The 25,244-nt window shown below is 39.0% G+C and overlaps 1 protein-coding gene and 1 long non-coding RNA gene across 2 annotated transcripts in view; one reads left to right on the plus strand and one right to left on the minus strand.

Annotated features, from left to right (window-relative positions):
- Window positions 1-25,244, minus strand: part of LOC144296343 (uncharacterized) — a 51,956-nt gene that overhangs the window by 16,389 nt on the left and 10,323 nt on the right. Inside the window, exon 5 of the long non-coding RNA XR_013363509.1 lies at window positions 25,095-25,188. This is a non-coding gene — a long non-coding RNA (uncharacterized LOC144296343). The remainder of the gene's footprint in view (window positions 1-25,094; window positions 25,189-25,244) is intronic.
- LOC144296342 (olfactory receptor 9S13-like) lies at window positions 22,731-24,045 on the plus strand. Its single transcript, XM_077869472.1, has one exon. The coding sequence runs from the start codon at window positions 22,899-22,901 to the stop codon at window positions 23,847-23,849; it is 951 nt and encodes a 316-aa protein (XP_077725598.1). The 5' UTR covers window positions 22,731-22,898; the 3' UTR covers window positions 23,850-24,045.

Consider the following 25,244-nt stretch of genomic DNA (forward strand, 5'->3'; position numbering starts at 1 on the left):
AAAATATATTCCCCCCCGGGACACCTGGGTGGCTCACTCAGTTAAGCACCTGCCTCTGGCTCAGGTTGTGATCTCAGAGTCCTCGGATCTAGCCCCACATTGCACTCCCTGCTCAGCAGGGAGCCTACTTCTCCTTCTCCCTCTGGTCCTCCATCCCGCTTGTTGTCTCTGTCTGTCTCAAATAAATAAAATCTTTTTTTTATTTTTATTTTTATTTTTATTTATTTTTATTTTTTTTAATCTTTTTTTTAAAGAAAATATATTCCCCCAACTTGTGAGCACCCAAATATATAAATCAATCAATAATACACATAAAGAAATTCATTGATAATAATAGTAGAGGACTTTAACACCCTACTTATAGCAATGGGCAGATGATCTAAGCAGAAAATCAGTAAGGAAACAATGGATTTAAATAACACACTGGACCAGATAGACTTAACAGATATATTCAGAACATTTCATCCTAAAGCAGCAGAATACATTCTTTTTTGATAATAAATGTAATATTCTTCAGAATAGATAATATCTTGGTTCACAAATCAGGCCTCAACAAGTACAAAAAGATCAAGATCATACCATGCATATTTTTCAGACCACAACGTTATGACACTTGAAGTCAACCACAAGAAAAGATTTGGAAAGACCACAATAACATGGTGGTAAAAGAACATCCTATTGAAGAATGAAATGGGTTAACCAGGAAATTAAAGAAGAAATTAAAAAGTACATGAAAGCAAATGGAAAATGAAAACATGACAATCCAAAACCTCTGGGATGCAGCAAAAGCAGTCTTTTTTTTTTTTAAGTCTATTTTTAAAAAAAATTTTGGTATATTTTTTTATTGGAGTTCGATTTGCCAACATATACATATAACCCCCAGTGCTCATCCCATCAAGTGCCCCCCTCAGTGCCCATCACCTTGTCACCCCCACCTCCCGCCCACCTCCCCTTCCACCACCCCTTGTTCCTCCCAGAGTTAGGAGTCTTTCATGTTCTGTCTCCCTTTCTGATATTTCCCACTCATTTTTTCTCCTTTCCCCTTTATTCCCTTTCACTATTTTTTATATTCCCCAAATGAATGAGACCATATAATGTTTGTTCTTCTCTGATTGACTTAATTCACTCAGCATAATACCCTCCAGTTCCATCCACATCAAAGCCAATGGTGGGTACTGGTCGTTTCTAATGGCTGAGTAATACTCCTGCCGCCCGGTGGACCCGAGCTGAGCAGATCAGCGGCCCCGCCCCAGAGGCATACAATTACATTCTTTAAGCTATATTACAAAACTATAGTCATCAAGGCAGTATGGTACTGGTACAAAACAAACACATAGCTCAGTGAACAGAATAAAAAACCCAGAAATAGAACCACACCTATATGGTCAACTCATCTTTAGCAAAGTAGGAAAGAATATCCAATGGAAAAAAAAAGACAGTCTTTTCGACAAATGGTGCTGGGAAAACTGGACAGCAACATGCAAAAGTATGAAACAGGACCACTTTCTTCTACCACACACAAAAATAAATTCAAAATGAATGAAAGACCTAAATGTGAGACGGGAAACCATCAAAATCCTAGAGGAGACACAGGCAGTAACCTCTGTGACCTCAGCTGCAGCAACTTATTACTACACATGTTGCCAAAGACAAGGGAAACAAAAGCAAAAATGAACTATTGGCACTTCATCAAGATAAATAGCTTCTGTACAGCAAAGGAAACAGCCAACAAAACTAAAAGGCAGCCTATGGAGAAGATATTTGCAAATTATATATCTGATAAAGGGTTGGTATCCAAAATCTGTAAAGGACTTATCAAACTCAACAGCCAAAATCCAATAATCCAATTAAGAAATGGGCAAAAGATATGAATAGACATTTTTCCAAAGAACACATCCAGATGGCTAACAGACACATGAGAAGATGCTCAAAATTACCCATAGTCAGGGAGATACAAATCAAAACCATGATGAGATACCATCTCATACCTGTCAAAATGGCTAAAATTAACAATTCTTGATGCAACATATGTTGGTGAGGATGCAGAGAAAGGGGAATCCTCTTGCACTATTGGTGGCAATGCAAATTGGTGCACCCCCTCTGGAGAACAGTGTGGAGGTTCCTCAGAAAGTTAAAAATAGAGCTACCCTATGACCCAGCAGTTGCATGACTAGATATTTACCTAAGGGCTACCAAAATACATATTTGAAGGGGCACATGCACCCAAATGTTTATAGCAGCATTATCAACAATAGCCAAACTATGGAAAAGCCCAAACGTCCATCCACGGACTGATGAATGGGTAAGAAGATGTGGTATAAGAAGATGTGATATATATGCATAGATGTGATGGAATATTACTCAGCCATCAAGAATAACGAAATCTTGCCTTTTAGAATGATGTGGATGGAGCTAAATCAGTCTGAGAAAAACAAATACCACGTTCTTTCACTCATATGTGGAATTTAATAAACAAAACAGATAAGTATGGGGGGCGAGCAGAAAAAATAGAGAGGGAAACAAACCATAAGAGACTCTTAAAGTCAGAGAAAAAAACTGAGGGTTGATGAAGGGAGATGGGTGGGGGATGGGTTAAATGGTTGATGGTATTAACAAGGGCATTTGTGATGAGCACTTGGGTATGGTACGTAAGTGATAAATCACTGAATTCTACTCCTGAAACCAATATTGCACTATGTTAACTAAGTAGAATTTAATTAAAAATTTGAGGGAAAAAGATGAAATACAAACCACTTTGCCCAGTGTGTAGCTCTAAATAATAGGTGTAACTGTTACAAAACAAATACTACTACTAAAAATCTATATTGGGCCAAGATGGTTGAATAGGAAATGTAATAACTCTACGATAATCTCAAAAATCAGAAATAAGATAATCAGTGATCAGGCATTTTAAAGAATTACTTCAAAAAGGAAAAGATGTGAAGAGCAGCCAATACAGTGTAATCAAAACCTTGAAATACACAGGAGAAGATTGCTATGGAGGTAGGCATGGGTTGTGTTAAATCCAGTGTATTTAGATGCAAGTAGGAGAAAGCAATTTCATGATTTCACCTGCTGATTGGGATCTACTTTTGAACCAATCTAAACCAACCTCAATCTTAGTAAGGTGCATAGCAGGGCATTTTGTGGGAATTGGATTAGGTTAAAAGTGCTATTTTGTGGGAATTGGATCCAGAGAGGAATGGCCATGTATAAGCAGCCAAAGACTCCCCAAACAAGATTTGGTATATAGTTTTTATCAAGTAAACAACAAGATAGTTTATATGATGTGCTCCTGCAAAATAATGGTTCAAAGAAAGATAAAAACAAGCAATAAAAGAAATTATGGTAAAAAAATAAAATGTAAAATGTATTTTTAAGCCTCATGACCATTAATACGGGATGTACACAATGTTTATTTTTAAAGTGAAATCTAGTTCTAAAATGCTAAATGATGTTAATTTAGAGAGGTTATGGGAAAGAATATTCTAATGCTCTTGGCCTCTTGAGGAAGGGGATTCTGTTTTTTTAAAAGATTTTACTTATTTATTCATGAGAGACACAGAGAGAATGAGAGAGGCAGAGACACAGGCAGAGGGAGAAGCAGGCTCCACACAGGGAACCTGACATGGAACTTGATCACGGGTCTCCAGGATCACGCCCTGGGCTGAAGGCAGCGCTAAACTGCTGAGCTACCCAGGCTTTGAGGAAGGAGATTCTGATTCAGTCTAGACATTAATACAAAATATAACTTTAACATGTGCAGTAAAAATGTAAGAGTATCTACTAGAAGAATAGAAATAAACGTGTAATTTCCAAATACTGAGAGTAAAAGAGAAAGAAAAATATCAATAATTTGTACAGAAATTCTTCAAAAAAGGGTAAGAAAAGTGGCCAACACATAAGAAAATACATGAGCTATAAGTCTAAACATATCAAAAATTGCAATAAAGATAAATGTAATAAATTACCTTTTCAGAGAAAATGGCTCTTAGAATGGTAAGAAAAATATGCTACTTTTTTTTCGATGCTTCGTACACAAGACACAATCTAAAACAAAATGACATCAAAGGTTCAAAAAGAAAAGAATGGAAAATGATATAACAGGAATTCTGTTCTGGCAATGGGGAAAAAGTATTTCAGACACACCCTCTTTCTGAAATATAGAGTATTTTAAATTATTTTTAAAATTTTGGGAAGCACTAGACACCAACTAGGGCAGAAGGACCTTGGGGGCAAAGATTGGAATACAGATGAAGCCAAGACAGGTGAGATTAAAATTCCCTTGAAGAAGTTGTCAACTACTAAGGTTGATGCTTAGATGCTGAGAAGTGACTGCCAGACTCATGGGGCTGAGACAGCAAAAATCGGCAATGAATAGGGGGGAGTATGAAGGGCAACATCCTAGAAATCGCAGTAAGTTCCTAGTAGACCAGCTTTCACAAGGTCTCACACCATTTTCCAGATCCAAATCTTTTTAGATTCTAATTGAATTAATGTGGTCAGTGTTTGTTTGTCTGACTTCTGAGTAGAAGCAAAAGGAAATTCTCTCAGAGGAGAGTTAACATCATCCAGTGCCTTAAATTACCCTTGCCTTTAAAAATATTTATTATCTAGTATGTAATCAAAAGTAATGAGCCATTCAGAAAAACGTGACAAAAGAAAAATAAAAAGTAGACATTAGAAAGAGATCTCAGACATAGACTTGAAAATAAGTATGTTCAAGGAATTAAAGGTATAAATTAAAAAATAAAATAATTGCAAACAAGAATGTAATGAATTGGATTAACAAAGATTAAACATAGCTGGAGAGAGACTTAGTAAACTGCCATATCAATCAAAAGAAAATATTCATACTTAAAAGCATGAAAAAATGAAAGGACAAAAATACTGGAAAAGTAATAAGAGATAGAGAGGATTTGGTAATAAGCTTTCACATATATTGAAATCCTCAAATAAAGGAATGAAGGAACGAGCTGGGACCAATATTTGAATATCTAATAGTTGAGTTTTCCAAAATTGATGAAGCATCAAATGGGATATTTAAAAAAAAAAAAAACACACCACAGCATTAGAAACGACAAATACCCACCATTTGCTTTGATGTGGATGGAACTGGAGGGTATTATGCTGAGCGAAATGAGTCAATCGGAGAGACAAACATTATATGGTCTCATTCATCTGGGGAATATAAATAATAGTGAAAGGGAATAGAAGGGAAGGGAGAAGAAATGAGTAGGAAATATCAGAAAGGGAGCCAGAACATAAAGACTCCTAACTCTGGGAAACGAACTAGGGGCAGTGGAAGGGGAGGAGGGCAGGGGGTGGGGGTGAATGGGTGATGGGCACTGAGGGGGGCACTTGACAGGATGAGCACTGGGTGTTATTCTGTATGTTGGCAAATTAAACACCAATAAAAAATAAATTTATTATTAAAAAAATAAAAATAAAAAATAAAAAAAACAAAACAAAAAACTGAATAATAATTTTATATAAAGACATTGACTCTGAAAGTCCAAGCTTTCCACATGGAAAAATTATAGATGCAAAGAGTTCTGTCAGTGATTTTCTATATAAGATAGAAGCATAGTCATTCCTTTTCAGAAAATAGAAATGGAAGTAACACCAATGAACTCATTTTGTAAGGGCAGCTTAACCTTGATTTCTAAATCTGATGAGGACATTATAGAATCACAGGCCCTACTCACTAATAAATATAGATGGAAAGTTTTCACAAACAAAAAACCTTTTAAAACAAAATACTAAGTGTAGATAGATAGGTAAAGATAGATGATTGATTGATGATTGATAGATAGATAGATAGATAGATAGATAGATAGATAGATAATAGGATAAAAAATAAAAATTTAAAAATCCCTTAAATATCTGGAAATTTAAGACACATCCTCATAAGTCATGGGTCAAAGTAGAAAGAATACTGAAAGCCTAAGCAAGTAAAACTAAATGGTACTGAAAACTCTGAATAGCAAAATTTAGATGATACAGTTAAACTATTATTTATATGAAACTTTCTATAAACTTTCTCACTTGACAAAATACATCTACTCACATCCTATAGTGAAAAACCTAATAGTGAGATATTAATATGGTTTTTACTAAAGATTTAATACTGTTAAGTAAGTCAATCGGAGAAGGACAAACATTGTATGTTCTCATTCATTTGGGGAATATAAATAATAGTGAAAGGGAATAGAAGGGAAGGGAGAAGAAGTGTGTGGGAAATATCAGAAAGGGAGACAAAACATAAAGACTCCTAACTCTGGGAAACGAACTAGGGGTGGTGGAAGGGGTGGAGGGCGGGGGGTGGGGGTGAATGGGTGACGGGCACTGAGGGGGGCACTTGATGGGATGAGCACTGGGTGTTATTCTGTATGTTGGCAAATTGAACACCAATAAAAAATAAATTTATTATTTAAAAAAATGTCCGCATTACCTAAAGCAATCTACAGATTCAATGCAATATCTATCAAAATCTCAGTGGCAAGATATCACTCTTTTTTAAGGCTGTGTAATATTCTATTGTATACCTATTCCATGTGTTCCTTATCCATTCATCTATGGTAGACACTTGGGTTTTTTCCAGATCTTGTCTATTGAAAATAATACTGCAATAAATATCGGGGTGTATATATCTATTCCAAATTAATGTCTTCATTTGGGTGGGGGTTAAATACTCAGTAGTAGAATTCCTGGATTATCTAGTAGTTCTATAGTTAAATTTTGAGGAGCCTCCATACTGTTTTCCATAGTGGCTGCATTCCCACCTGCAGTACATGAAAGTTCCTGTTTTCTACATCTTCTGACAGATGTGAGGCGATATCTCATTGTTGTTTTAACTTGCAGTTCCCTGATGATGAGTGATGTTCAACATCTTTCCATGTGTCTGTTGGCCATTTGTATGTCTTCTTTGGAGAAATGTCTATTCATGTCCTCTGCTCATTTTTAAATTGGATTCTCTCTCTCTCTCTCTTTCTCTTTCTCGTTTTGAGCTGCATAAGTTCTTCATATATTTTGGATATTAACCCCATATCTAATGGCTGAATAATATTCCATTGTATACATAAACCACATCTTCTTTATCCATTCATCTTTCCATGGACACCGAGGCTCCTTCCACAATTTGGCTATTGTAGACTGGAATAGTACTCAGGCATTAGAAACAACAAATACCTACCATTTGCTTCAACATGGATGGAACTGGAGGGAATGAAGTAAGTCAATAGGAGAAGGACAAACATTATATGGTCTCATTCATTTGGGGAATGTAAAAAATAGTGAAAGAGAATAAAGGGGAAAGGAGAGAAAATGAGTGAAAATATCAGTGAGGATGACAGAACCTGAGAGACTCCCAACTCTGGGAAACGAACAAGGGGTGATGGAAAGGGAGGTGGGCAGGGGGTGGGATGACTGGGTAACGGGCACTGAGGAGGGCACTTGATGGGATAAGCACTGGGTGTTATGCTATATGTTGGCAAATTGAACTCCAATAAAAAATATAAAAAAAGAAGAAATGAAAAGATGTATTGGGAGAACAAATATTGTTTAAATGACCATATTACCCAAAGAAATCTACAGATTTAATGCAATCCCTTTCAAAATACCAACAGTATTTTTCACAGAGCTAAAACAAATAATCCTAAAATTTCTATGGAACCACAAAAGACCTCAAATAGGCAAAGCAAACTTGAAAAAGAAGAACAAAACTGGAGTATCATAATCTCAGATTTCAAAATATATTACAAAGCTGATCATTTGTTTTGTGTTTTTAATTCCACACATGAGTGAGTCATATGGTACCTTTCTCTGACTTATTTCACTTAGACTTATACTTTGTAGGTCCATCCATAGTTGTTGCATTGATGCAGCCACTGTGGGAAACAATATGGAAGTTCCTCAAAAAGTTAAAAACAGAATTGACATATGATCCAGCAATTCCACTACTGGGTATTTACCCTGCAAAAATGAAAATACAAATTCAAAAACATATGCATCCCTGTATTCATCACAGCATTATTTGCAACCCACAAGATATGAAAGTAGCCCAAGTGTCCATTCATAGATAAATGGATAAAGATAGTGGAATAAGGCTCAGACATAAAAAAGATTAAAATCTTGCCATTTGTAACAACACTGATGTATCTAGAAGATATAATGCCAAGTGAAATAAGTCAGAGAAAGACAAATACCATATGATTTCACTCATATGTGGAATTTAAGAAACAAAACAAAGAAAAATAGAAAAAGAAAAAACAGACTCTTAACTATAGAGAACAAACTGAGGGTTATCAGAGAGGAGAAGAAGACGGCAATGGCTCAAATAGGGGATGGAGATTAAGAGTACACTTATTGTGATGAGCACTGAGTGATGCATACAATTGTTGAATCATTATATCATACACCTGAAAATTACATAACACTTGTATGTTCATTATATTTCAAAAAAATCTCAATGGCATTTTACAAAAATAAAAAAAAGACGGGGATCCCGGGGTGGCTCGGCGGTTTGGCGCCTGCCTTTGGCCCAGGGCGTGATTATGGAGACCCGGGATCGAGTCCCACGTCGGGCTCCCTGCATGGAGCCTGCTTCTCTCTCTCTCTCTCTCTCTCTCTCTCTGTCTCTCTCTCTCTCTCATGAATAAATAAATAAAATCTTTAAAAAATAAAAAATAAAAAAATAAAAAAAGAGTTTTAAAACTCATATGGAACTACAAAGGACCATTAAATGCCAAATCAATCTTAAGAGAAAAGAAAAACAAAGAAAGAAAAACACAGCTGGAAGTATCACAGTTTCTTGTTTTAAAATGTACCATAAAGCTACAACAATCAAAACAGTATGATACCATCAAACAGACAGATACATAGATCAAAGGATAGAATAGAGAGCCTGGATATAAATCCATTTATGTATGTTCAATTGATCTTTGACATTTTGTACAAGAGTACACAATAAGGCAAGGACAGTCTCTCCAACAAACGGAACTGGGAAAGTTAGGTATCTAAAATGCAAAAGAATGCATTAGGTCCTTATTTTATACCATACACAAACATAAACTCAAAATGGATTAAACTCTTAAATGTAGGACCCCAATCTGTAAAACTCCTAAGAGAAAACACAAGGAAAACTCCATGGGAATAGTCTTGGCACATGCAACAAAATAAAGAATAAACAAACGGGACTCTATCAAACTAAAAAGCTTCTGCCTAGCAAAGGAAACATTCAATAGCATGCAAAAGCAACCTAAGGAATAGGAGAAAATATTTGCAAACCATCTATCTGATAAGGGATTAATCTCCGCATGTAAGCAACTCCTACAACTCAAAATTTAAAGAAAAATACATAAGGACCCAAGTAAAAAACGGGTTAAGGACTTGAATAGACATGTCCCTAAAGAAGATGTACAAATGGCCAGAAGGCATATCAAAAAAATGCTCTGTGTCTCTCAGTATCAGGGAAATGTGAATGGAAACTACAATGAGGTGCCACTTCACACCTGCCAGGATTTTTTTTATTTTATTATTTTATTTTATTTTTTTAAATAATAAATTTATTTTTTATTGGTGTTCAATTTGCCAACATACAGAATAACACCCAGTGCTCATCCCGTCAAGTGCCCCCCTCAGTGCCCGTCACCCATTCACCCCCACCCCCCACCCTCCTCCCCTTCCACCACCCCTAGTTCGTTTCCCAGAGTTAGGAGTCTTTATATTCTGTCTCCCTTTCTGATATTTCCCACTCATTTTTTCTCCTTTCCCCTTTATTCCCTTTCACTATTTTTTATATTCCCCAAATGAATGAGACCATATAATGTTTGTCCTTCTCTGATTGACTTACTTCACTCAGCATAATACCCTCCAGTTCCATCCACGTTGAAGCAAATGGTGGGTATTTGTCGTTTCTAATGGCTGAGGAATATTCCATTGTATACATAGACCACAGCTTCTTTATCCATTCATCTTTCGATGGACACCGAGGCTCCTTCCACAGTTTGGCTATTGTGGACATTGCTGCTAGAAACATCGGAGTGCAGGTGTCCCGGTGTTTCACTGCATCTGTATCTTTGGGGTAAATCCCCAACAGTGCAATTGCTGGGTCATAGGGCAGGTCTATTTTTAACTCTTTGAGGAACCTCCACACAGTTTTCCAGAGTGGCTGCACCAGTTCACATTCCCACCAACAGTGTAAGAGGGTTCCCTTTTCTCCGCATCCTCTCCAACATTTGTGGTTTCCTGCCTTGTTAATTTTCCCCATTCTCACTGGTGTGAGGTGGGATCTCATTGTGGTTTTGATTTGTATTTCCCTGATGGCAAGTGACAGAGCATTTTCTCATGTGTGTGTTGGCCATGTCTGTGTCTTCCTCTGTGAGATTTCTCTTCGTGTCTTTTGCCCATTTCATGATTGGATTGTCTTTTTCTTTGCTGTTGAGTTTAATAAGTTCTTTATAGATGGATACTAGCCCTTGATCTGATACGTCATTTGCAAATCTCTTCTCCCATTCTGTAGGGTGTCTTTGAGTTTTGTTGACTGTATCCTTTGCTGTGCAAAAGCTTCTTATCTTGATGAAGTCCCAATAGTTCATTTTTGCTTTTGTTTCTTTTGCCTTCATGGATGTATCTTGTAAGAAGTTGCTGTGGCCAAGTTCAAAAAGGGTGTTGCCTGTGTTCTCCTCCAGGATTTTGATGGACTCTTGTCTCACATTTAGATCTTTCATCCATTTTGAGTTTATCTTTGTGTCTGGTGCAAGAGAGTGGTCTAGTTTCATTCTTCTGCATGTGGATGTCCATAGCTGGGGGCATCACAATGCCAGATTTCAGGCTGTACTACAAAGCTGTGGTCATCAAGACAGTGTGGTACTGGCACAAAAACAGACAATAGATCAATGGAACAGAATAGAGAATCCAGAAGTGGACCCTCAACTTTATGGTCAACTAATATTTGATAAAGGAGGAAAGATTATCCACTGGAAAAAGGACAGTCTCTTCAATAAATGGTGCTGGGAACATTGGACATCCACATGAAGAAGAATGAAACTAGACCACTCTCTTTCACCATACACAAAGATGTTTTTTTATTTTAAAAAAAGGAAACAACAGGGTCACTGGGTGGCTCAGTTGGTTAAGTGTCTCACTTTGGCTCAGGTCATGATCCCAGTTCCTGGAATCCAGCCCCACGTGGGACTCCCTACTCAGCAGGGAGTCTGCTTCTCTGTCTCCCTCTGCCTCTCCCCTGCTTGTGTGCTCACTCTCTCTTGCTCTGGCTCTCTCCCCCTATCCCAAACAAATAAATAAAATATTTTTTTTAAAGACAACACACTCAGGCGAAGATGTGTAGAAATTGGAACATGTACATGGTTGGTTGGAATGCAGAATAGTGCAGCTGCCATGAAAAAAGTATAGAAGCTTCTCAACATATTAAAAATAGAACTACATAGGGACTAGGAATCCCATTTCTGGGAATGTATGGAAAGAACTGAAATCAGAATCTGGAAGAAGTGTCTGCTCTTCCAGACTCAGTGCAGCACGACTCAGGATGGCAAAGAGGTGGAAGCAACACAACTGGCTGTGGATGCATGAATGGTTTATAACCACAGTGGAATACTTACTACACGGCCTTTAAGAAAAAGGAAATTTAGCAACTTTTGAAAACATGGATGAGCCTTGAGGACATTATGCTAAGTGAAATAAGCAGCCACAGAAGGACAAAATTGTATGATTCCATGTGAATGAGTTATCTGAAAGAGTCAAATCGATATAATTAAATAGTGAATGTCAGTAGCCAAAAGTAAGGTGGTGGAATTATTAATTAACAAGCATAAATTCCATTCAAACAAGAGGAATAAGCCATAGAGATGTGCTGTATGCTATACCTACAATCAATAATATATTGTGCCCTTAAAATTTGTTAAGCGGTAGATCGTAGCTTAAGTGCTCTTTTCAGAATAAAATTTTCAAGAAACACTGTTCACTATAGAAAAAAAACTGAGGGTTGCCTGACAGGAGGGGTGTAGGGGATGGGATAACTGGCACTGGGCTTTAAGGAGGCACATGATGTGATGAGAACGGATGGTTATACGCAACTGATGAATTACTGAACACTACATCTGAAAGAAGATATAATAAATGTTGGCGAATTTAAATTTTAAAAATGCACATCCTAAATATCCATTCACATAGTTAAATGAGGAAGTCATTGTCCCCCACACATCAGAACACTGAAGACTCAGAAAGAGAATGTCACTGCCATAAGAGGTGACGATTGCACAGTATTTGGTAAAAAAGATTAAAAATGCAGACCTGGTGTGGGGTGTGATCCTATTTCTGTAGAAGAAAAAATAAACAAATTAAGTAAAAGACACAAGCGCCCCCAGGCCACCTTCTCTCCCAACAGGTGTGAAGGTGGATGCCCCAGACCTCCCACAGAGCTGGGGCGTGATCAAGATATACAGAGGGGCATCCTCACTACATGCAAACACTTTCTGGTCACTTGAATTTTTCAAACACATTTTGGTTTTATGATTTTGAAAAGAAACATCCACCTGATACTCCTCCAGGAAAGGTAATGTATTCAGTGTGGTCTTCTCCCACTTGTGGATCAGGCTCTGCTGCTCCGAACCAATGGCAAGTAGAAATGGACCCAAAGAGGAGTGCTTCCTGACAGACCATTTGGGCTCACAGAAGAATGGGTATAACTAAGGCAATGAGAGGAAGGACTGATGAAATGACTTGGGCTCAGGAGTTCACACCTGCTACCCCTGCGAGGACAATCCACTCTGGACCACAGGGTCTACCCTTCACTATTTTCCTCTTCTGCTCACACTCTGGGGCCCAGAGAGGTTTCTGGGCTTTGGTGTCTGGCTGTGTCAGGAGGGTGGGTAGGACAAAGCTTAGTGACAGTGGTACCCAGGAGAACCAGGAGACCCACTGCACTCCAGAGGCCAGGACACAAACAAGCTCACCTAATTGGCCATCAAGTCTCCAAGTCCCAGTCCTGCAGGAAGAGAGACCTTACCAGCACAGTGACCCCAAGGCACAGGTCCTTGCTCTGCTGCCTGGATGAAGCAACAATACCTGGAAGCTGAGGTGAGTCAAGACCCCTCTGTCCCCTGCTTCCACCAAGATCTAGGAGCTTCCTGAAGCCCGAACATGGAGCACCCAGCCAGACTCTCCCTGGGACCCTGAGGCCCTACCCTACCCCCTCCCCACTCTCTCTTCATTATTTGGGAAGCCAGAGCTGAAGGAGGAGGGGCGAGAGTGCTCCATGCTCACCTAACATCATCATCTGCACAGATGTGGACCAGGAGCTTCGGGACCCTGGGAGAGCAGGTGTTGGTTGTGTGATATTGAGCAGTCATGACTCACCTGAAAAAGGTAAGGGTCAAGACAGCCATCCCTCAGGGGTCCAGGGTATGAAGGACACCGTGTGTGTAAGGGAGGCATCAGAGCTATGGTAGACAGTAGGCACTCAGGGCTTGCCTCAGCAGCTGAAGTGGTGACCCCACTCCTGCCCTGGACAGCACTGGCTTGGGCTTCAGGGTCATTTCAACTAAAAGGAAAGGTTTTCATTGTAATCAGAGGACAGCACCAGGCTCCCTTGTGACCTGAAGTGCATTTCTCAGGTTCAAATCTGTAGCTCACCAGAGTACTGAGCACACACTTCTAAGGGACATGGCCACAGGGTGGGGGATGCAGAAATAGTGTAGACCAAGTCCAGCCCTGGGAGCTCATGGCTCTGCAGGAAGGCAGACATGACAACAAACATGTGCAATATGATGGGACACAGGCAGTGAGAGGGGGTGTGACCAGGCTGTGGTCCATGGTCAGCATCATGCTGCTTCCTGTTTACTGTTGTCTAGTTCTCCGCCAGGCAACACACCACAACTCACTAGTCCAGCTATGGTACTAACGCTGCCAAGAACAGCCTCCCCGAGGTCTCCCTGTGCACCTGTGCACACTTCCAGTGGGAAAGTGAAGACACAGGTGAAGACGGGGATCCTCCACATCAGTAGAAAATGACAAACATGTCCTGATTTACACTCCCTTCCAGTGGCTCCCATCCTTGACACCGTTGGTTACTGCCCCTCTGCTTAGTTTGAGACGTTTGGGCGGGTGTGCAGGAGAACATCTCTAACGTGGGAACTTGCTTTATCCTGATGATTAGCAGGATTGTGCACATTTTCAAATGTGTCAGCACATTTGGCTCCTCCCCTCTGCTTGTCACTTCTAGGAGTCTCTCGCCTGTATTTCTATGGGGTTGTCTTATTCTTGCGGGTCAAGGATTATTTATATATTGTGCAGACAAGTCGGTTTCCCATCATGTATTCCAGTGTGCCTTCCCAAGCTGTGCTCTGCCTTTACGCACTCTGCAGACTGTCTCAATTTTCATGTAGTTCCATCTACAAGGTGTTTCCTTTATGCTTTATTCCTTTTTGCTCCCTGCACAGGACATTTGGGAGGTGCTTTCCCGCTTTCCCATGCTGGGGTCATGAGGGTCTTCTCTACTGTCTTCACTATTTTGCTTTTAAATCTAGATCTGTGTTCAGCCTGGACAGTTTTGTGTGTAGTATGAGGAAAGAGCCAAATCTCAGTGTTTAGACTACGACTATCAACTGTCCCAGGTATTCTGACTTTTCCATAGACTACCCACCTGTTGGGTAAACAGGGTGTCTAGACAACCACGGTGTTGACGTCCAGGCTCTCTGTTGTGTTCCATCCTCAGATGGTCGAACCTCTGCCAACATCATTGTTTCATTATACCTTCCATGAGTCCATGTCTGATATGCAAATCCCTACACAGTTTCCCTTCTCAAAAGCATGAGAGACTCCTATAGCTGGGAAACAAACAAGTGGTAGTGGAAGAAGAGGCGGGAGGGATGGGGTGACTGGGTGATGGGCACTGAGAGGAGCACTTGATGGGATGAGCACTGGCTGTTACACTATATGTTGGCAAGTCAAACATATATATATATATATATATGTGTGTCTTGGACATACTTGTTTTTTTGCACATTTCACTCCACATTTAGGATCAGATTTTCACATTCTGCAAATAAAAATCACTGTGATCACACTGACTCAGTTCAGTGTGGGGAGATCTGGCATCTGTGCAATATTGAGCGTGCGGGTTTGGGAACCTAGAATCCCACTACGTTACTTAATCTACTTTGGTTTCTCTCAACAGTTTTATGCATTCCTGGATTACAGACAACTTGGTGTTGGACATAGTATAATTTTTATATGTTACTTAATTAGATTTTTTTTTTTGGTAAATTTGCCTATATGCCTGTGATTGAGTTAGAGTAATTTAAAAAATTTTCTTACAATATCCTTGTTAGATTTAGGCATTAAGATTACATGGGCCTCATAAGAAAACATGGAAAGTTGTCCCTCTTCTAATGTTTTGAAGATCTTGTATAAGATTAGTATTTTGGTAGATTTGGTCATCTTTTGTAGAAGTATTTACTTTCACAGTAAAGCCATCTGGTCCTGGAATCTTTTGCATGGAAAGATTTTAAAGTACATATTACAGTTCTCAGTAACTCTGGAACTCGCATATATTCTACTTCATTGGGGGGGGTCAGTTGTGGTCAGTTGTTGGGGGTGATATCTTTCTAGTACTTTGCCAATGTCATCAACTTTTCGAGTTTGTGAAACCACTCTGTCACGATCCACTCCAATTCTAGGATCTCAGTGATATCCTCCTTTTGTTCCAGACATCGGTAATTGCTGCCTTTTCTCCTTCATCCCTTCGAAGTCTTATCATTTGATCAGTCTTCCCAAATAATCACCTTTTGGTATAACATCTCTATAATGTGTGCCTATTTACTATTTAATAAATTTTGTTCTTTACTTTTTCCACTCTATTTCCTTGGAATTTCATTCACTAAACTTTTAATAATATTTTCAGATGAATGCTCATTTCCGGTTTTTTCTTCTTTTCTACCATATGGATTTAAGCCTATAAATTTCCCTTTAAACGCAGACTGAAATGCACCCCAGGCACTATTTTTGTGACTCCTCTTATGCAACTTTTAAATTTGAAAATTATTGTTTACACCCGTGGCTTCCTTAGAACTACATTGTTAGTTAAAAAATACGTGAAGATTTTAAAATGTTCTGTGATTTAACTTTGGATTAATTTAAATTGCACACATATATACTTTATACACCTTCAATCCTTTGAAATGTGTTGAAAGCTGCTCAGTGGTTAGAATATAGTCTATGTGTGAATATGTTCATTGTAAACTTGAAAATAACATAATCCTCTGATGAATGGATTTGGAAGAGGGGGTATATACATATAATGGAATATTACTCAGCCAAAAAAGCATGAAATCCTATGATTTAAATAGAATGGATGGATATAGAGTGTATTATACTAAGTGAAGGAAGTCAGAGAAAGACAGTTATTACATGATCTCACTCATGTGTGGGATTTAAGAAACAAAACAAATGAACAAAGGGGAAGCAAACCAGAAAACAGACTCTGAACTACAGAGAACACACTGAGGGTAAGAGAAGGGAGGTGGGGGGGGGCAGAGGAATGAGGTGATGAGGCTGAAGGAGCGCCCCTGTTGTGATGAGCACCACGTGTTGAATGAAGTGCTGAATCACTATATTGTATGCATAAAACTAATATTATACTCTGTTAACTACACTTGACTTTAAACAAAAACTTTTTTAAAAAAGGAGAGAAGAGAATGTACATCCAGCTGTTGGATGCTGTGTTCCATGAGGTTAGTTGGAAATGTTCTGTATATTCCATGAATACTGATCCATTTTGATATATAATTTGTTGAAGTTTTCTCCCATAATATAGGTTTTTTTCTTCTTCTTCTTGATAGTGTCCTTTGATGCACAAGATTTTAATTCTGATGAAGTTAAACTTGTCTATTATATCTTATTTTAGTTTTAATATTCCTATTTTTATATTTCTACTTTGATGTTATATGTAAGAAACTGCTGACTGATCCCAAGTCACAATAATTGATACTGACGTCTGTTTCGCCCCTAGTAGTTTTATAGTTTTGGCACTTGCATTTGGATCTTTGTCCATTCTGAGTTAATTTTTGTATGTGGTGGTGGTAAAGTTTTTAATTCCTTCTTTTGCATGTGAATATTCAGTTTTCCCATCACCATCTGTGGAAAAGACTCTTTTTTCACTGTTGGATGGTGCCCTTGGGGCCCTTGTGAAAATCACAGATGTGTGAGTTTATTTCTGTATTCTTAATTCCATTCCTTTGACCCATGTCTGTCCTCATGCAAGCACAAGTTTTGTTTCAAAGTCAGATTTGAAAGCAGGAAGTGTTAACCCTCCTACTTTCTTTTTATTTTTATTTATTTTATTGTATTGTATATTTTTTATTGGAGTTCGATTTGCCAACATATATTGAACTCCAATTAAAAAAACAACATATAACACACAGTGCTCATCCTGTCAAGTGCCCCCCTCAGTGCCTTTTTAAAGATTATTTATTTATTTATTTATTTATTTATTTATTTATTTATTTATTTATTCATGAGAGACACACAGAGGGATTCAGAGACATACGTAGAGGGATAAAAAGGTTCTCTGTCATGAGTCTGATGTAGGACTTGATCCTGGGATCCCGGGATGACAACCTGAGCTGAAGGCAGAGGCTCAATCACTGAGCCACCCAGGGGTCCCACTTTGTCCTTTCTCTTTTTTTTTTAATACAGCTCGATTTGCCAACATATAGTATAACACCCAGTGCTCATCCCGTCAAGTGCCCCCTCAGTGCCACTTTCTTCTTTTTAAATATTGTTTTGGATATTCAGGGTTGATTTCTGCAAAAAAAAAGCAATAGAATTTTGATAGTATTAAATTAAATATGTACATAAATATGGGAAGTACTACATCTTGTCAGTAGCAAATCTTCCAGTCCATGAACATGGGATATCTTTACATTTCTTTAGTAGGTCTTCTTTCATTTCGTTGAGTGATGTTTTATAGTTTTTCTATATCTACTGAGATGATTATGTGGTTATTTCCCCTGAATTCTATGAGAATGGTGTATTATATTGTATTATATTGAGTGATTTTTGCATACTGATCCACTCTTGTATTACTGGGATAGCTCTCACTTGGTTATGCTACATAATCCTGTTAAAGTTCTTCTAGGGCAGCCTGGGTGGCTCAGTGGTTTAGCGCCTGCCTTTGGCCTGGAGCATGATCCTGGAGACCCGGGATCGAGTCCCACCTCAGGCTCCCAGGATGGAGCCTGCTTCTCCCTCTGCCTGTGTCTCTGACTCTCTCTCTCCTAGATTTAGTTTGCTAGTATTTTGTTAAGTAAATTGTATCCATATTCATGAGAGATATTGATCTGTAGCTTAGTTTACTTGCAATATCTCTCTCTTAGTTTAATGTTGAAACAATACAGACCTTATGGAATGAATTAGGAAATGTTTTCTCCTCTCTACATTTTTAGACTTTGTGTGTACATTTTAGACTTGTGTGTACTTTTTAATTCTTGTATTCACTGGTAAAAGTCACCGCTGAAACCATCTGATCCTGAATCTTTATTTGTTAGAAATGGTTTTTGACTACTAACTTAATCGTTTGTTATAGGTCTTCTCAGATTTTCTGTTTCTCCTTGAGTCCTTATGTTAGTTTATGTGTTTCCAGGAATTGGTTCAGTTCATCTAGGTTAGCTAATGTGTTAGCATATGAGTGTTCCAATATATTCTTCTGATACTTTTTATTTCTGTAAGGTCTGAAGTCATGTGTCTCTTTCATTTCTGATTTTATTTTATTTTATTTTTAAGATTTATTTATTTATTCATGAGAGACACAGACTAAGAAAGTGAGAGGCAGAGCCATAGGCAGAGGGAGAAGCAGGCTCCTCACAGGGAGCCTGATGCAGGACTTGGTCCCGGATCCCGGGATCACGACCTGAGCCAAAGGCAGGCACCCAACTGCTGAGCCACCCAGGCGTCCTGATTTCTGATTTTAGATATTTAAGTCTTCTGGCATTTTTTGTCAATCTAGTTGAAAGTTTCTCAAGTTGATTAAACTTTTCAGAGAACTTTTAGTGTCATTGATTTTCTGCCTTATTTTACTCTCCTCCAATTCATTTATCTCTTCTCTAAACTCTATTGTTTCATTAGTTCTCTTTCCTTTGAGCTTAGTTTTGTATTCTTTTTCTGCTTTCTTTCCTAAGCTGGAAAGTTAAATTATTGATTTGAAATCTTTTTTTAATGTTGGTGTTCAAGATGCAAATTTCTGAGTCCTTCTTTCATTGTATCTCCTAAGTCTTGGTGTGTTTGTGTTCTGATTTTCATTAATCTCATAATACTTAGTAATTTCCACTGTGATTTCTTGTTTGAACCCATGGTGATTTTAAAATGTGTTGTTTAGTGGCAGCCCCGGTGGTCCAGTAGTTTAGTGCTGCCTTCGGCCAGGGCCTGATCCTGGAGACTTGGGATCGAGTCCTGCGTCGGGCTGCCTGCATGGAGCCTGCTTCTCTCTCTCTCTCTCTCTCTCTCTGCCTCTCATGAATAAATAAAATAAAATCTTTAAAAAATGTGTTGTTTAGCTTCCATATGTCTGTAAATTTTCCAAATGGCCTTATGTTGTTGCTTTGTGATTTCATTTCATTTTGTTTGGGGAACATACTTCATGTACTTTAAATATTCTAACATTTATTGAGACTTGATTTGTGAACTAGCATATGTCTATCCTGGATAATGTTCCACTTGTACTGGAGATGAGAGTATTCTGCTATTGATGGATACAATGTGTTCTGCATATGCCCTCTATGATCATTGGGTTTATAATGCTGTTCAAATCTATTATTTTCTTGCTGATACTTAGATTTGCTGTAGTATCATTATTGAAAGAGAAGTATTGAAGTTTTAAATTATTATTGTTAATTACACTTTGAGTCCTGAAGGATATTTTTGGGTAGATGTAGAATTCTAGTTGGTAATTAAGTTCTTTGAACAAAGGAAAATACAATTCATTTTAATTTGACTTCCATTATTTTTATTTTTATTCTTATTTTTTATTTTTTGGCTTTTTTAAATAATAAATTTATTTTTTATTGGTGTTCAATTTCCCACATACAGAATAACACTCAGTGCTCATCCCGTCAAGTGCCCCCTTCAGTGCCCGTCACCCATTCACCCCCAACCCCCACCCTCCTCCCCTTCCATCAACCCTAGTTCATTTCCCAGAGTTAGGAGTCTTTATGTTCTGGCTCCCTTTCTGATATTTCCTACCCATTTCTTCTCCCTTCCCTTGTATTCCCTTTCACTATTATTTATATTCCCCAAATGAGTGAGAACATATAATGTTTGTCCTTCTCCGATTGACTTATTTCACTCAGCATAATACCCTCCAGTTCCATCCACGTCGAAGCAAATGGTGGGTATTTGTCATTTCTAATGACTGAGTAATATTCCATTGTATACATAAACCACATCTTCTTTATCCATTCATCTTACACATGTTGGTGGGAATGTGAACTGGTGCAGCCACTCTGGAAAATGTGTGGAGGTTCCTCAAAGAGTTAAAAATAGACCTGCCCTACGACCCAGCAATTGCACTGTTGAGGATTTACCCCAAAGATACAGAAGCAATGAAATGCCGGGACACCTGCACCCCGATGTTTATAGCAGCAATGTCCACAATAGCCAAAATGTGGAAGGAGCCTCGGTGACTTCCATTATTTTTAATCTGGTAAGATAATTGTCTGTCTTACTTCTAAAGTTGAACTTTGAAGCGACTATGTCACTTCAAAAATTTACTTATTTATGTAATTAGAGGAGAAGTAGTGGCAGAGAGAGAGAGTGTCTCAAGCAGACTCTGTGCTGAGTGTGCACCTCCCATGGGGCCCAATCTCACAACTCTGAGATTACAACCTGAACAAAAACCAGGAGTCAGAGTTGGAACCAGCTGTGCAACCCAGGCATCCCTGAAGTGACTGTGTCTTCTATCACAGGCTGCTTTTAATTTTTTTCTCTTTATTTGGTTCTAAATATTATTACTATGATATGTCCATGTGTGGTGTTCTTTTATAAATCCTGCTTTGATTTTGTAGGGTTAATGAATCTGCAGAATAACTTTCATTGGTTTGAGATAATACATGGCCATTATCTCTTCAAGCACTGATTCAGCCTGTTTATCTCTTTCCCCTTATTTAGGAACTCATGTATGTGTGTTTCTATATACTTGGTCTCTAATTCTCATTTCTGATTTTTCTATGGTTTTGACTCTACTTCGCTCTGAATATTTTCTACTGACCTGTATTCTAGTTCACAAGTTTTCTCTTTAGCTATTTCTAATCTCTAAAATTATTCATTGAGTCCCTAATTTTAGTCAATGTACTTCTACAAATTATATATTATTCTTTTGATTGCTTCTGCACTTCTGGTAAGGATCTTAGTCTCATCTTGTATCCTTTAAAAATAATAACTTTATATAAAGCTTATGTGTGTCACCCCAAAATCTGAAACCTCTTTGTATTCTTCTATGGCTTCATAATTTTTATTCATATTGTAGGATTCCTCAAATTTTAAATTCTGTCTAGTAGTAGTTACACAAAACTTTTACAGATAACACTTGCAGTCTCGGATAACTCATCTTCCTCTTGAGATATGTTTATTTTGCAGGATTTCAGAGGCAGTAGTACTCAGAACACATTTTTTTTGCATAATACTTTATTTTGCTTCATTCTTAGAACAATTCTGTAGGGGTGTATTTTTTTAATTAACATCTTTTTAAAAAGAGATTTTATTTATTTATGTATTCATGATGCACACACACACACACACACAGAGGCAGAGACACAGGCAGAAGGAGAAGCAGTCTCCATGTACAGAGCCCAACGTGGGACTCAATCCCAGGTCCCCAGGGTCAGACCCTGGGCCGAAGGCAGGCGCAAAACCGCTGAGCCATCTGGGCTGCCCTAAATAACATCTTCTAAATGAAGTTAGAAATGTTTACATTTTTAAAGAATTATTTATTATTTATTTATTTATTTTGCCTTTATTTTATTTTTTAATAATAAATTTATTTTTTATTGGTGTTCAATTTGCCAACATACAGAATAACACCCAGTGCTCATCCCATCAAGTGCCCTCCTCAGTTCCCGTCACTCATTCACCCCCACTCCCCACCCTCCTCCCCTTCCACCACCTCTAGTTTGTTTCCCAGAGTTAGGAGTCTTTATGGTCTGTCTCCCTTTCTGATATTTCCTACCCATTTCTTCTCCCTTCCCTTCTATTCCCTTTCACTATTATTTATATTCCCCAAATGAGTGAGAACATATAATGTTTGTCCTTCTCCGATTGACTTATTTCACTCAGCATAATACCCTCCAGCTCCATCCACGTTGAACCAAATGGTGGGTATTTGTCATTTCTAATGGCTGAGTAATATTCCATTGTATACATAAACCACATCTTCTTTATCCATTCATCTTTCGATGGACACCGAGGCTCCTTCACATTTTAATACACTTACAGTGATTGAAAAGGTCAGAAGCTGAGCTGCATACCAACTCCTGATGTAACTCTTCCCATGGTTCATCCTGTTTGGTCCCTGGTAAACAACCACTGTCAGCATTAGCTCTGAAAGACAGGCAAAACCTCCATGAACAGCCACCTGGTCTCTCAGTTTCCTCTTCAAAATGGGCTTATGTCTAAGGAGAAAAAGAGGCTCTCACTAATGAAATCCCTGGGCCTCTGTTTTTCTTGAATTTTATTTGTAACTTTTACTAAACCTTAAGTCTCTTATACATTCAATCAGATTTTGTTTTTGCTGTTATTTATCTTGTAAGTAGTCTTCAGCAAGAAGTTTAGCTTGACCGACTTAATCTGCCCACGCTGGAGGTGTAATTCCCTGGTGAGGACTGAAGCTCATGCCACCCAAAAGAAATGGAAACCTCTCCATGGTCCACTTTCAAGATTTTGTTCTGGAGGGATTTGAGGGTGGCCTGGAGACCCAGGCCCTGCTCTTTGCTGTGTTCCTGGCTCTATACATGGTGACTGTACTGGGTAACCTCCTCATGATCATTGTTATCACCCTGGATGCCCGCCTGCACTCCCCAATGTACTTCTTCCTCAAGAACCTCTCCTTTGTTGACTTGTGCTACTCATCTGTCATTGCCCCGAAAGCACTGGCCAACTTCTTCTCCTCATCCAAGGTCATCACCTTTGCAGGATGTGCCATGCAGTTTTTCTTTTTGTCCTTGCTGGGCACAACTGAAGCTTTCCTCCTGGGTGTCATGGCCTATGACCGCTTCATGGCCATCTGTAACCCCTTGCGTTACCCCATCACCATGTGCCAGTCTGCCTGCACTTGCCTGGTGCTGGGCGCCTACTGTGGAGGGTGCTTCAACTCTGTTGTGCAGACCAGCTTCACATTCCACCTCCCATTCTGCAGCTCCAACCGCATCAACCACTTCTTCTGTGATGTGGTCCCCTTGCTCAAACTCTCCTGTGGCAACACAGCCATCAATGAACTTCTCTTGTTTGGCATCTGTGGGCTCATCATTGTGGGTTTGGCATTTATGGTCCTCATCTCCTATGGCTACATCATAGTGACCATCCTGAGGATGGGATCAGGAGCTAGGAGACGTAAGGTCTTCTCTACCTGTGGCTCCCACATGACTGCAGTGACTCTCTTTTTTGGGACCGTCTTTGTCATGTATGCCCAGCCAGGAGCAATTGAGTCTATGGAGCAGGGCAAGGTGGTCTCTGTCTTCTACACGCTGGTCATCCCAATGCTCAATCCCCTCATCTACAGTCTGCGAAACAAGGATGTGAAGGAGGCCCTGCGGAGGCTGGGCCAGAAACCCATGGCCTTGTGAAGGATGTGCTGAAGGGAGTCAGAGTGTCCTGCAGGTTAGATGGAGGCATCGTGGTTGCCAGACTTTGAGCAGTGGACTAATTAATTAACAGTCATAAATTTCACTCAAAGAAGAGGAATAGGCTTTAGAGATATACTATGTACTGTATGTAAAATAAATAATATATTGTGCCCTTAAAAATGTGTTAAATGACAAATTTAGGGTAACTGCTGTTTCCCGAATAAAATTTTAAAAAATCACTCTTCACTATAGGAACAAAATGATGGTTGTTGTATGGGAGGGGGGTTGGAAATGAGACAATTGGGAGATGGCCATTAAGTTGGGCACATGATATGTTGAGCAGTGATTGTTATTGCAACTGATGAATCATTGAAAACTACTTTGGAAAAAAGATATAATATATATTGGTTAATTAAATTTAAATTAAAGAAATGTTCAACACTAAATAGCCATTCACATAGTTAAATGAGGAAACCCTGGTCCCCCACACAATGGAACACTGGAGACTCAGAAGGTGACTGTTGCTATCATAGAAAACTAACCACTGCACTGTATTGGATAAAGAGATTAAAAATACAGATCTATTGTGGGATGTGATCATATTCTTGTAAGAGAAAAAAAACAAATTAATTAAAACACATGTACCCAAGGCCACCTTTACTCCAACAGTTGAAGTGGTGGAAACTCCAGACTCTCACAGAAGAGGGGCAGTGTTTGGAATAAGCAGAGAAGCATGAGCATCCTTGTTGCAGGCTAAACACTTTCGACTTGCTTGAGTTTTTCAAACACATTTCAGTTTGGTATTTTTTTTGAAAGCAACCTCCAACAGATCTTTATCCAGAGACAGAAATGTATTCACAGTGATCATTTTCACTTGTGGATCAGTCTCTGTTGCTCGGAGATGAACGACAAGCACGGATGGACCCAGAGAGGAGTGTTTCCCGACCATTTGGGCTCACAGGAGAATGGTACACCTAAGGGGACGGGGGAAAGGGCTGATGAAATGACTTTGGGCTCAGGAGTTCACACCTGCCACTCCTGGGAAGACAGTACACTCCAGTCACAGGGTCTGCTCTCTGGATCTATGCTTCCCTTCTGTTCACCCTCTGAGTCCCAGAGAGAATTCTGGGCTTTGTTGTCTGGGCTTGTAGGAGAGGGCGGGTCACACAAGGCTTGGTGACAGGGGTACCCAAGAGAACCAAGATTCCCAGTGCACTGCAAAGGCCAGAACAGAAACAAGCTCACCTAATTGGCTATTCAAGACTCCAAGTCCCAGCCGTGCAGGAGGAGAGACCTTCCCAGCACAGTGACCCCAAGATGCAGGTCCTTGTTCTGCTGCCTGGATGAAGCAACACACATGAAGCTGAGGTGAGTCGAGAACATTTCACCCCATCT

The sequence above is a fragment of the Canis aureus genome, chromosome 24 (genome assembly GCF_053574225.1).
Source record: "Canis aureus isolate CA01 chromosome 24, VMU_Caureus_v.1.0, whole genome shotgun sequence".
Classification (NCBI taxonomy): Eukaryota; Metazoa; Chordata; class Mammalia; order Carnivora; family Canidae; genus Canis; species Canis aureus.

What these genes read in the sequence shown, in the direction of transcription:
- LOC144296342 (XM_077869472.1), top strand. Translation starts at nt 22,899, where the DNA reads ATGCCACCCAAAAGAAATGGAAACCTCTCCATGGTCCACTTTCAAGAT.